This window comes from Myodes glareolus, chromosome 10 (assembly GCF_982192425.1).
Source record: "Myodes glareolus chromosome 10, mMyoGla1.1, whole genome shotgun sequence".
Lineage (NCBI taxonomy): Eukaryota > Metazoa > Chordata > Mammalia > Rodentia > Cricetidae > Myodes > Myodes glareolus.
The window spans coordinates 47,268,771-47,281,624 of record NC_142035.1 but is presented as its reverse complement, the minus strand read 5'-3'; the positions used below and the strand labels follow the sequence as shown (position 1 = coordinate 47,281,624).

At 39.6% G+C, this 12,854-nt stretch overlaps 1 protein-coding gene across 7 annotated transcripts in view; it reads left to right on the top strand.

The window, feature by feature from the left end:
* Pank2 (pantothenate kinase 2) overlaps positions 1–12,854 on the top strand; it is a 31,027-nt gene that overhangs the window by 13,028 nt on the left and 5,145 nt on the right. For 6 of the 7 annotated variants that reach the window (XM_087911187.1, XM_048459593.3, XM_085696304.2 and 3 more), the window contains 4 exons: positions 1,571–1,923; positions 4,586–4,839; positions 6,204–6,380; positions 9,890–10,013. In XM_087911187.1, the coding sequence (XP_087767313.1) occupies positions 1,571–1,923; positions 4,586–4,839; positions 6,204–6,380; positions 9,890–10,013 (908 nt within the window). The remainder of the gene's footprint in view (positions 1–1,570; positions 1,924–4,585; positions 4,840–6,203; positions 6,381–9,889; positions 10,014–12,854) is intronic. The other variant, XM_085696302.2, reaches the window with a different exon arrangement.

The following is a 12,854-nucleotide window of genomic DNA, read 5'->3' as shown; positions in this document are numbered from 1 at the left end:
AGGAACAAACTCTATTCGTCTATTTTTTTTAAAAGATTTATTTTAAAATTGTGTATATGTGTGTTTGTGTGTCAATATGTGCATGTGAGAATAGATGCCAGAGGAGGCCAGGAGAGTGCTGGATCTCCTGGAGCTGAGTTACATGTAGTTATGAGCCACCTGATAGGAGTGCTGGGAACGGAACTCTGGTCCTTTGCAAGAGCAGTATATGTTCTTTTCCTCTGAGCCATCTCTCCAGCTCCTATTCATCACTTTTACACAAACTTATAAGTATCTGATTCTGTTTGCTTTTGAAAATCATGCATTAATTCTTGTAGTTTTGGCAGTTTTTAGTTTCTAATTTTTCACAGATGAGATCATATTATGTGTCTGAAGACATTTACTATTCATTATTCCTGCAACTCTTTCTTCGGATACTTTCTCATTTTTGTGGCACTTGTTCCCTTTTGGTGATTCATCCTTTGGTGAGAATTGTTGTTGATCTGTAAATGTCTGTAGATTCTGTTTATTGTCTCCTGGGATGGGGTATAGTGGGGAGATGGGTGGAGGCTGTCATTCCTTGGTGTGGCAGCAGCCAAGTGGATGCCATCCTGACTCAGGGAAGAGATTGTTTGCCTTTGTGAGGGTGAGAAGTACTCTTGGTGGCCTGTCGAGTTGCTCCAAGTCTGTTTCCTGACCATATCCCGTATCAACATGACTGCTTGAACTTGTCCCTGTGTCATCCTTGGCAGCCACTCCGTCTGCTGCTTGGGTAGAGCACCCCTGTGTGCTTGCCACCGTCACAGCTGTTTCCAGAGCTCTATTAGCATTCCTGTTGGTTCAGAACAGACACTGACTAGAGTTTTGTGTGTGTTCCAGAGTTATTTTAGGGGAGAATGTTAATAAACTTAAGCCTTCATTAGTCATTTCTAGATTTAGGGTTGGGAAGGCACATCTGTGTTCAGCCTGAAACCTATGGAGGCCAGAATATCATATCCCCTGGAACTGTAGTTAAATATGGTTGTGAGCCACCAAATGACTCTCCGCCCTCTATTTAATTTTAAAGTGTGTTTTGGCAACAGATAGCTTGGACTTAAAGGCCATTGAAACCTTTTATTTTTAAGCTTTTCCATTTTTTCTTTTTTTGGCTTCCCAGAGAATGAACCTAGGGCCTGATGTATATATAGTAGATTAAGTTCTCTATCCCTAAGCTGTACGACTAGCCCAGAATAGCACTGAGAGGAACTGACCCTGGAGAGTCTTAGGTCAGGCCGGGCCTTTCCGAGCTCTGTAGTCTCAGTGCTCCTTCCTTTGAAGTTTAGGAAGGCTGAAGATTTTGTTTCAGTCTTTGTTTTTCAGGGTTGAAACTTGTTAGCTTTTAAGTATTCACAGTATAGTTTGGGCATACAGAAATATTAGTTTGTCCTAATACTTTGATATTTTTGATTCACATTTCTTTTTCCCAAACCTTTTAGTTTAGAATTTTATTCCTTAGAAACCATAGCCTATGGAATAAGTTGCTAGTCAAGTAAATACAAACTTTTGTTTTTAGAAAAAGGTATTTTGACATTTTTTTTCCTTTCCCATTTAGTTTTTCCATGGTTTGGCTTGGATATTGGTGGAACCCTAGTAAAGCTGGTTTATTTCGAACCTAAAGACATCACTGCTGAAGAAGAAAAGGAGGAAGTGGAGAGTCTGAAAAGCATTCGCAAGTACCTGACCTCCAATGTGGCTTATGGATCCACAGGGATTCGGGACGTGCACCTTGAGCTGAAGGACCTGACTCTGTGTGGACGCAAAGGCAATCTGCACTTTATACGCTTTCCCACTCATGACATGCCTGCTTTTATTCAAATGGGCAAAGATAAAAACTTCTCGAGTCTCCACACTGTCTTTTGTGCCACTGGAGGCGGATCATACAAATTTGAGCAGGATTTTCGCACAGTATGCATTTTTTTAGCTTATATACAATTTATGAAAATTTGATTGTTTAAAATGATGCCAATTACAAGTGGTAGAATCACTTCCATTTATAATGGAGCTTGAATATTCTTGAGGGAAATGAACATCATATAAACTAGTGATAGTCAGTAGTTGATCTTCTGGCGCTTGTTGGGTAGTATGCTTCTTAACTGGTTAAAATATGTTGACATATATCAGCATAGCATTTTACCATTCCTTTAGTATGAAAACTTTTGACTATGGGATAAGCACAATAAGAGTCTATGAGGAATACTATCATTACATTTTATTAAGGGGTTTTAAAAAAATGAAAAATTTAGTCCTGGACTAGGGAGATGGATCAGTTAGTAAAGTGTTTGGAGGACCTGAGTTCATTCTTTAGAACCCACATAAAAAGACTGTGTGGGCTGGAGAGCACTGAGCATTAGGTTTTGTTTTCCTTTTGTGACTACTGCAAGGTCTTGAGGCTAGATCTTTTGAGGGTCAACGTGGTGAAGGTGTGAGTACTAACAAATGAATTGTTCAATACCCTAGCTTTCAGAGGCAGTGTGTACAGAGTTAAAATGTCTTCACTAACCTCTTTTCATGCTACCAAATGAGAATGTTTGACAGAAGGAGTTTTTCCCTTTGTCTCTGTCAACACAAAGCATAGCTCTTGCTTCATAGGAATTAAGTTTATTCTGAACCAAATACAAGTAGCCAGTCTTGGCAACACAAATTTGGACTGCTCTGAACAGCATGAGTGACTTTTTTTTTTTTTTGTGGGAGAGGTTACATAGCAAAAGGAAGCCATAGGCAGTGCCTTTCAAAAAATAATGGTGAAGATGTCAGGTTGGCAGGTGCTATTTTAGATGTTGTCTAATAACTTTCTTAAATTTAAGCTAGTGGTCTACTAATACATTCCAAAGATTTTAGCTGATAGTCTAAAAGGATGTTAAGTATAAGAATTGGTGATGTCTATTAAGAGTACTAAAGAACAGTTAAGAACTAACCAGTTAGTCGGTATGCAGACTTGCCAACATGTACCTGGCTTTTCCAGGGAACTTGAGTTTATATTGTTTTTATGTCTCACTCTTTCCCCCTATGTGTCACTACATACTTTATGGCCTTGCTCTTTTCTGATTTTCTCCCCCATCCCCCAGCTGGCTGTTGTAATCCTAGCAGAAATGACATTCACTAGCTAATAAGATTTTATACTCTTTTTTGTTATTTTTTTGTTTCAAGGTTTCTCTGTGTAGCTTTGGAGTCTGTCCTGGAGCTTGTTCTGTAGGCCAGGCTGGCCTTTAACTCAGAGAGATCCGCCTGCATCTGCCTCCCAAGTGCTGGGATTAAAGGTGTGTGTGCCACCATGTCTGGCAGGTTTTATACACTTCCCTTGATTTTTCTTGTTTACTGGTTTTCAGTGGTTTCTTTTCTATCTATAAATTCAGGTAAGGAGTGGAGTAGCAAGTGCTCCTTTGTGAGAGTCTCCCAGTGAACTCTGGGTCATAACTGTTAGGTAGGTGGAAAAAGATTTCTGTTTCCAAGATGCTGTAGAGGCCCCATAGCAACAAACATTTGAAAATCATTCAGGCCATGAACAGAGCCTCAGTTGTGTGAGGATTCAAGGGAAGAGTGCAGACTGGACTACGTATCCTGTTTGTTAATTTTTTTGTTGGTTTTTGTTTTTATTTGTTTTTCAAGACAGGGTTTCTCTATGAAAAAGCCCTTGCTGTTATGGAACTCGCTTTGTAAACCAGGCTGGCCTCAGACTCACAGAAATCCACCTACCTCTGCCTTCCAAGTGCTGGGATTAAAGGTGTGAACCACCACTACCCGGCCTGGACTATGTATCTTAAGAATAGGCATCTTAGACATTGATACAGAAATACTCAATAAAATACTGGTAAACCGAATCCAAGAACACATCAGAAAAATCATTGACCATGATTAAATCGGCTTTATCCCAGAGGCAGGGATGAGTTAACATACGAAAATTTGTCAGTGTAATCCACAGTATAAACAAACTGGGGGGAAAAAAACCCCAAAAACCCCCACATGATCATCTCATTAGATGCTGAAAAGGCCATCGACAAAATACAACATTTCTTCATGATAAAGGTCTTGGAGATAGCAGGGATACAAGGATCATTCCTAAACACAATAAAGGCAATATACAGCAAGCCAATAGCCAACATCAAACTAAATGGATAAGCCATGGCCTCAACTACATCTATTTCACTGTCTCTTTCAGCAGTGGTTCTATGTTCTGCTGGTCACCTGTGACTTGGCACACAGCCCCACAGTTGCAGTGGTTTGGATGGAAACTCTTTGGGTCTGTGGGAACCAGAGTTTGTCTTGGCAGTCCATCCTCCTGTTTCCTTCCCCCAGATCTGCTCTACAAGCACATATAAATGCCACACATCCATGGGCAGGCATGCTTTTATGGTTCCTTCAGTGTACAGATGTCTTTTTAAGTGAAATTTAAAATTTTTCTGTTGGTTGCCAGAGGTGGTGGCTCATACCTGTAGTCCTAGCATTTAGCAAGTGGGGGCAAGAGGATTTGGGACCAGCTTAGGTTACAGTGAGACTTTGGTTCAGAAAACCATATTTAAAAAATTGTTGGCTTATTAGAAAATCTGATTACTTTCTTTTTTTATTACAGATAGGTGACCTTCAACTTCACAAATTGGATGAATTGGATTGCTTAATAAAAGGAATTTTGTACATTGACTCAGTTGGATTCAATGGACGGTCACAGTGCTATTATTTTGAAAATCCTGCTGATTCTGAAAAATGTCAGAAGTTACCATTTGATTTGAAAAATCCATACCCTCTGCTTCTGGTGAACATTGGCTCAGGTGTTAGCATCCTAGCAGTGTATTCCAAAGATAATTATAGGAGGGTCACAGGCACCAGGTAAATCTTTCATATAAATCATTGCTTATACTTGATATAGGTTTACTGAGTTCTCAAGTATCACAGAACCATACTTACAGCACCCATTAAAATTTTGTGAAAGATTAAAATTTTTGAAACTGTGCAAGGAAACATTGCTTCTTTTTAAACATTCTGATATCATGAGCTCTTTTAATCTCTTTTGCTTAGGTTTTATTGTTGTTTCATTAAGTGTTGACTCAACAAGACTCGATGCATCCAAGTTTATGGTGTGCATATATAAAGTAGCTGAAGTTAACCAGGTAGACTTTTGGAAGAGAAGGCAAGAAAAAGTCCTTCCTTTGAAACCTCTAGATTTTGTACATATACATGCGTACATGCTTTAACATGTGCATACATGCACTTATACCACAGGTTGGTATAAGGTGACCAGGGGATGACCATAGGATAAGGGATATTGATATTCATGGGATGGTGTGTATGATAGTTTGATTGAGGATGGCTCCCCATAGACTCATGTTTTAATATTTGCTTCCCGTTGATGGAAATGTTTGAGAAGGATTAGGAAGTGTGGCCTTGTTGGAGGAGATGTGTTACTGAGGGTGGACTTGAAGATTTCAAAAGCTAGGCATTCTTAGCTTTCTCTGTTTCATAGTTGTGTCTCAAGATGTGAGCTTTCAGCTAGTGCTCCAGTGCCATGCCTGCCTACTGTCATGCTCTCTGCCATGATAGCCATGAACTCTAACACTGAAACTGTATGCCCCAAATAAACTCTTTTCTATATAGGTTGTCTTGGTCATGGTGTCTTATCACAGCAATAGAAAACTAAGGCAGTATGGATCTAAAAGTTGAGGTACTGATAACTAGAAAAAATGATTTGAAAAGGGAGAATTAGATAAAAGAAGAGAATGAATGTTTTGGTTAATGTTCAAGGGTTATTTGAGGAAAAAGAACTGAGGATTTGATTAACTTTACCTAATAAGTATTAGCCAACAAATGAGAGTAGTTTGGGGAAGAAAGGTTTCAATAGAGGGATCTTGTGGTTTAGTGACAGGAACTGGAATGACTTCAGAGGTCATTCTGCACTTGAAGACAGAAAGTAGGTGCCAGTATGATGCTGGGTATGTTGGCCTTACTTATGTGTGTCTGAGGCTTTTCATCCTTGGCAAGAGTAGACTGCACTGGGAACATATACAGGGAAATGGGCTCTATGCATTTTGTGTTTATGAGGCACTTGTATTTATCTTCTTGAAAACTTACTGGTATTATGCATGATTTAACTGGGGCAAGAGTAGACTGATAATGAATGTTGTTTTGGGGTTCATAAGTCTTAACATCCTTTTCCTGTGTTTTAAAAATACTACATTGTTTGCTTTTAATCATAGTCTTGGAGGAGGAACTTTCTTTGGTCTCTGCTGTCTTCTTACTGGCTGTAGCACTTTTGAAGAAGCTCTTGAGATGGCGTCTCGTGGGGATAGCACCAAAGTGGACAAATTAGTTCGAGACATTTATGGAGGAGATTATGAAAGGTTTGGATTGCCAGGCTGGGCTGTAGCTTCAAGGTAAGGGAGTATGTACATAATAAGAAACATAGGAGTAAAATCCTGTTAGATATATGTTTTATTTTAAGCAGTTTCATTGAAATATAATTTATAAAGTTAAGCAGTTTCATTGAAATATAATTTATAAAGTTATCTGTTTAAAGTATTTAATTTGGGGCTGAGGATGTAGTTCAGTTAGTAAAGTATGTACTAATATGAAGAAGCCCTGTACTAGTGTATATGATCCCAGCACTATATAAACTGGGTATGGTATATACCTATAGTCTCAGCTCTGGGATGGAGGCAGGAGGATCAGGAGTTCAGATCATTCTCTGCTTCATAGTGAATTGGAGGCTAGTCTGGTATACACAAGCACTTGTCTTTTTTTTTTAAATGTGTAATTTAGTGGTTTGTTGTATTTTTAAAGAATTTTGTAGCTATTTCTATAATTCAATTTCAGAACATTTTTATCATTCTAGAAAGAAACCTTGCAGTCCTTAGCTGTCACTTTTTCATTTTACCCTTCCACCCTTCCCAAGACTGCTTTTTTTCTGTCTCTGCATTGCTCTGAACATTTTATATATATGGTATCATATAGTCTGATCTGTCATGAGCAGCTTCATGTCACTTAGTGCAATGTTTATATAATTCTTTTTATTGTTGAGTGATCTGTTATGTGAATATACCATATCTTATGTATTTATTAGTTAATAACATTAGGTATTCCCATTTTTTTTGTCATTAATAGTGCTGAAGACCTGTGTATTTGTCTTTGTATGGACATTTAATTCCTGCCTGCCTGCCTGCCTGCCTTCCTTCCTTCCTCTCTCCTATCCTCCCCACCCCCCCCAAGCCCCAGGGCTGACCTCAGACTCATAGAGATCTGTTTGCCTCTGCCTTGCTATTACTGCCTAACCGAGCGTAAAGAATTCTTTACATGTTGTTGATAAAAGTTCTTTTATATATATAATGTATATATTATATATGCATGATACACATAATTGATATACCCTCCTCTCCCCTTTTTTTTCTTTTCAATTTCTTGATGATATTTACAGTACATAAATTTATAATTTGTGGGGTAAGGTAAGGGGGGCAAGGTCTCCTGTATCTCAGACTGGCCTTGAGCTTGTTATGTTCTGAATTTTTGTCTCTACCTTCTGAGTACTAAGATTACATGTTTGTGTCAATACATCCAGATTATTTAGTGCTAGAAATCATGTGTATGGTTCCATATGTGCTAGGCAAGCAATCGAGACTACACCTGTAGCCTTATTTGGTCTTTTTGAGACTGGGTTTCAATGTGTGGTTCTTGCTGGCCTCAGGTTTTTGTTTCTCCTTCTACCTTTGCCCCTTGATTGCTGGAGTTATAGGTAAGTGCTATCAAACCCCGCCAGAAGCTTGCAATTTTGGTGAAGGCTCTTATGTGTTTATCTCTTGTGCTTTTAGTGACATTTGCCTCATCCAGGATGTGAAGATTAACTTCTAAGAGTTTTATAGATTGGGCTTTGACATTTATGTCTAAGACCCATTCTATGTTAGCTTTTCTGTATGGAACATAATAGAGCTCCATAGTCTCTTTTGCATGGTGTTTTTCACTTTATCTCTGAAGACTGTTCTTTCCCTGTTCTTTGGAGCCCTTTGTCATAGTAGTTGACTCTAGATGTTTGACTTTATTTCTGGATTCTTACTTTTCTTCTGTTCTGTGTATTTGTCTTTAGAACAGTATGACGTTCCCTTGTTTACTACAGTCTGGTACTAAGGGGGAAGTAGTAAACATACAGGATATAGCCCTCTAACTTGTTCTTCCTTTCCAAGATTATTTTGAATTTCTTGACTTTCTGTATGAACTGTAAGATTAACTTGGCAATGTCTATAAAGAAGACAGCTGGGATTTTGATAGGGACTATGTTAAATCTATTGACCAGCTCAAGGAGTATCGCCAACTTTTATTTATAATTATTATTTTTAAATTTTATATGTGTTTCCCTTGGATGTATATATGTGAACCCAGTGTCTGTTTGATGGCCGTGGAGGTCAGAAGAGGATATCAGTCTGGAAATATGAACCGTTGAACCTCTGTATGGGTGCTTGGAATCTAACCTGGGTCTTTGTAAGAACAAGTGCTCTTAGCCACTATCTCTGTAGACCTGAATATTACCAACTTAACACCGTCAAGTCTTTGGTTTAGGAAGGTGGGCTTCTTTCCATTTACTTACATGTTTTTTTGTCTTCCAGCTGCAAAAGATTTTTAGTACACAAGCATTATATTTTTTTGTTAAGTATATTTCTACTTAGTTCTCTGCAATTCTGTCAAAAATGGAGTCTGCTTATGCTTCCTCTTTCTGTTTTTGAGACAGGATTTCACTGTGTAGCTCAGGTCTCCCTTGATCTCTCACGTGCTGAGATGTTGGCCTGTGCTACCTTGCTCAGCTTGGGAGCTGTCTTTAATTTTATTTTGTTTGTTGTAATTTTTTAAAAAACTACTTTTATGTGTATGAATATTTTGCCTGAGGTATGTCTGTACACCATGGGTGTGCCAGGTGCCCACAGAGGCCAGAAGAGGGCATCAGATACCCTGGGATTGAAATTTTAGACCTATACTTGGTTATAACTGACATGTGGGTTCTAGGGATTGAAGGGGTTCTCTGGAAGAACAGCCAGTGCTCCTAACCACTGAGCCATTTTCTAGCCCCCTTGGGGATGTAATTTTGTTTTTTTTTGTATTAAAGTACATGTGTGTTGTTTTTGAGGTAATAAGGTCTCACTATGTAGTCCTGACTGGCCTTGGACTCTTAGAGATCTACTTGCCTCTGCTTTCTAAATGCTGGTTTTAAAGGTGCAAGTTACCATGCACAGCAGAGCACTTGGTTTCTAATAATAGAAAAGGCATTCGTGTGCAGGTATTTTCTGAGTAATAGGCACTGAGTAATGCTGTAGATTCTGTTTTGTTTGCAGCATTTGATCACTGGTCTTGATTGTTTCCTTATTCTTATTCTTGGATTTGGGTCATAATTACTAATGCAGCACTTTTGCTGATCAATAAATTTGGAAGTCTTTTATTTAACTTCTAGAACAGCCAGGTACTTTAGTAGCACACTGTGGAGTTCAGCTGTTTTGTACTCTATGCTGATAAAATGAGTTTTCTGTATTAGATGTGACTGTGACCCATCTGAGTGGAACAGTTGCACATAGGGATGCCCTGCTGATGAGAAATGTCTTTCTGGAGCCCTGGTGGCAGATCAGGCAGTGTTGCCTCCCAGTGGATCTGTAGGATGCTACTTGGATAGGGAACTATCTGGTACCAAAGTTGATTTTAGTAGAAGACAGGGCAAGTTACCTGCTCATTTAGAGTGCTTTGTGAACTTTTGTTTGAAGCTGAGCTCTCTTCAGTGGATGCTTCTATCATTCTGTAATAAAAAATGAAATGCTTATTGTAAAGTTGTTTTATCATAGTAAAGTAACTTTGAAGTTCTCTTGGACTGTATTGCCTTTGTTTCACCAATGGTGTATTTTTCCCTCCACCTCAGTTTTGGAAACATGATGAGCAAGGAGAAGAGAGAAGCTGCCAGTAAGGAGGACCTCGCCAGAGCTACATTGATCACCATCACCAACAACATTGGCTCCATAGCAAGAATGTGTGCCCTTAATGAAGTAAGGGGACATGAGATTGTTCTTTTCTCTAAGGGGAAATGATGACTTCCCTAAATGGGTCCCACCTTGGCCTTACACAGTGTCTGTCTTCTTACAGTAGTGCCCAAATGTAGTTACATGGGGGTAGACTTTAAATATGAGCTTTATTCTTGAGGATGAACTTTCTCCTCCCCATACACACACTTTTTCTTTTCCTGAAGATAAACATTGCTGCTGCTGGAGGTGAATGGCTTCTTTTGAGGAGAAAGTAGAAGGGGGTCAGGAAGGAAGCCAGAGTTAACTGGGGAGTGGGGTGAATGATGGGTAACAATGCTGAATCTAGATGCTGTGTTTTTGGGTGCTGTTGAGGTGTGGAAAGGAATTCACAGGAAGCCACTGAAGCTGGGAGAAGACTGAGCGGTCAGAGGAAGCCCACCTTGGTCCCCTCATCTCAGCAGAGCTGTCTTCGTGCTTTCAGCTTCTTTACAGTGCTGCCTTGTAGCATTCAGGTCAAGCAGCATTGTACAGGGCTATGAAAGAACCAAGAATGGGCTGCCCTCAGGGACAGAGATCTAGAATCCAGTTGGTGCAGCTTTATGGCTTGTCCCTATTTACACACTTTGGTTTAAATTGTTCTTTAAATAATATAGACATGTACCTTAAAACGAGACTTCAAGGCCCAAAGGATTTGCCTAAATTTTAATTTAGAAGAAACCATATACCAGATTTTAAAAAGTACTTCATTTGAGTAACATTATTTTACCCTTTATCGCATGTTCTCTTACCTGTGCTTAAGTATTTTAAAAATTTTTGAATTGATGTGCATACATTATATTTTTAACCTGAAATATATGGTTTGTGGCTGAATTGTGTATGTGTAAGTGCATGTGTGTGTTTGTGCAATTGTGAAGGTCAGATGACAGCCCAAGGTGTTCTCCGGTTCTGTCCATCTTGTTTTTTGATTTTTTTTTTTTTTTCAAACTGGCTATCAAGATCAGCTGGTCTCAAACTCTTAGAGGTCTGGCTGTCTCTGTCTCCCTAGTGCTGGGATTAAAGGTGTGCTCCATCATGCCTGGGTCTCCTTATTTTTTGAGACAAGGTCTCTCACTGATTGAAACTTGATTAGGTTAGGGTTGCTGGCCAGTGAATCCCTGGGATTTGACTGTCTCTGCCTTACAAGTGCTGGGATTATAAACTTGCCACTGCCCCTGCTTTCTTAGGTGGATTCTGGGGAATTCAACTCAGCACCTCACACTTGCATGGCAGGCACTCTACTGACTACGCTACCTCCCTAGGTCATAGGTATATAGTTGATTAGGTTTTTATTTTGTCATAATTATTCAAATAGAGCTGGGCATTTGGTTTCTTGAAAGTGGTGACTGGGGTAAGTATTTTGAAGTATGAACTTGTTCTTTGGCTCTTTTATTCATGATACAGGGCTGACTTGGGAGTGACTGTTGTGGTATCCTACATTATGATTGTACTTAGGGATCCTGATTGAGATTGCCTAAGAGTTTTGCACAGGGGTGTACCCATTTTGAACATCTTTAGCATTGATGATTGGACTACTTTACTGAATTTGGGGGTGGAATTTCAGGTAGACGTTTAAACTGCCCTAAGATTCTGCTTTCTTAGTTCATAGCTGAAGCTGAATTGTTTTTATCTGTCACTACCTTGCATATAATTTGCTTCTTTGTGCCAAGCCCTCTTTTTAGTTAGTTACCTTCTCTTTGCCTTGACCAAATACCTGACAACAGTAACTTAGGAGCGAAGTTTATTTGTGTTGGCTCACAGATTGAGGGTATAGTCTGTCGTGGTAGGAAGGAGGAACTTTGGTAGAGTGGAGCTGCTCATTTACATCTGGATATGCCAGGAAACAGATGAAGACTGATTCAACTGACATTTCAGTCTGTAGGATGGTGTAGCCCATGCTCAAGACGAGTCTTTTCTTAATTACCCCTCTGGAAATGCCCTCATAGACGTGGCTAAAGGTGTGCCTCACTAAGGCTTCCTACTCCAGCTATGCTAACAATTTTTATTGCCCATCTCAAGCTTATTCCTTGTCAACTTGTCACTAAACACCTCACTTTAAATCTAACGTTTCACCTTGTCTTCCTCCGAACTCCTCCCTTTTCTCCCCAAATTCCCCACCTACCTCATATCTTTTTTTAAAAAATTGTGTTGTTTATGGCCCACTGCACTTAATTAGAGTTGTTTGCATGAGTAAGGCATTATTTACTTTAGTAAGGCGGCTTGGTTTTGAAGCTGGGCATGGAGAACCATACCTTTAAACCCAGCACTCAGGTGGCAGAGGTAGGCAGATCTCTGAATTCCAAGACAGGCTGGTCTACAGTGTGATTTCTAGGCCAGCTGAGGCTGCGTAGTGAGAATCTGTCTTAGAAACAAAGCAAAACAAAGTTGGTTCTGAGACTTACCATAATCTCATAATGGTGAGTTTCTATACGAATCAAGGTGTAGAGTACAACTTCCAGTATGATGAGGCAGAGTAAATATTTCCATCCTGTAAGGGAGGAACTATGTAACAGAATAATAGGATAAATGTCAACCTTCGCAGCTCCGTGACCATCACTCGGGGCTCATGATGACTCATGAAGACTTGAGCAGGCTTTCATAGTTCTCTTCCAGCTATTGTTGGTGGCAGTTGTAGTTTCTCTCTTGAGCTGACTTCACATGGAGTCTCCAGTTTTCCTTGGCAAATACGCCATGCTCCTGGCACCTCCAGTATTTTAAGAGTCTACATTGCAACTTAAGGACTTCACTGTTTCACATAGTCACCTCTGGGAGCCTCCTTGTAGGGAATTCAACCCCATCCCATATTACTTGGTCCTATTAGCTTTCTGG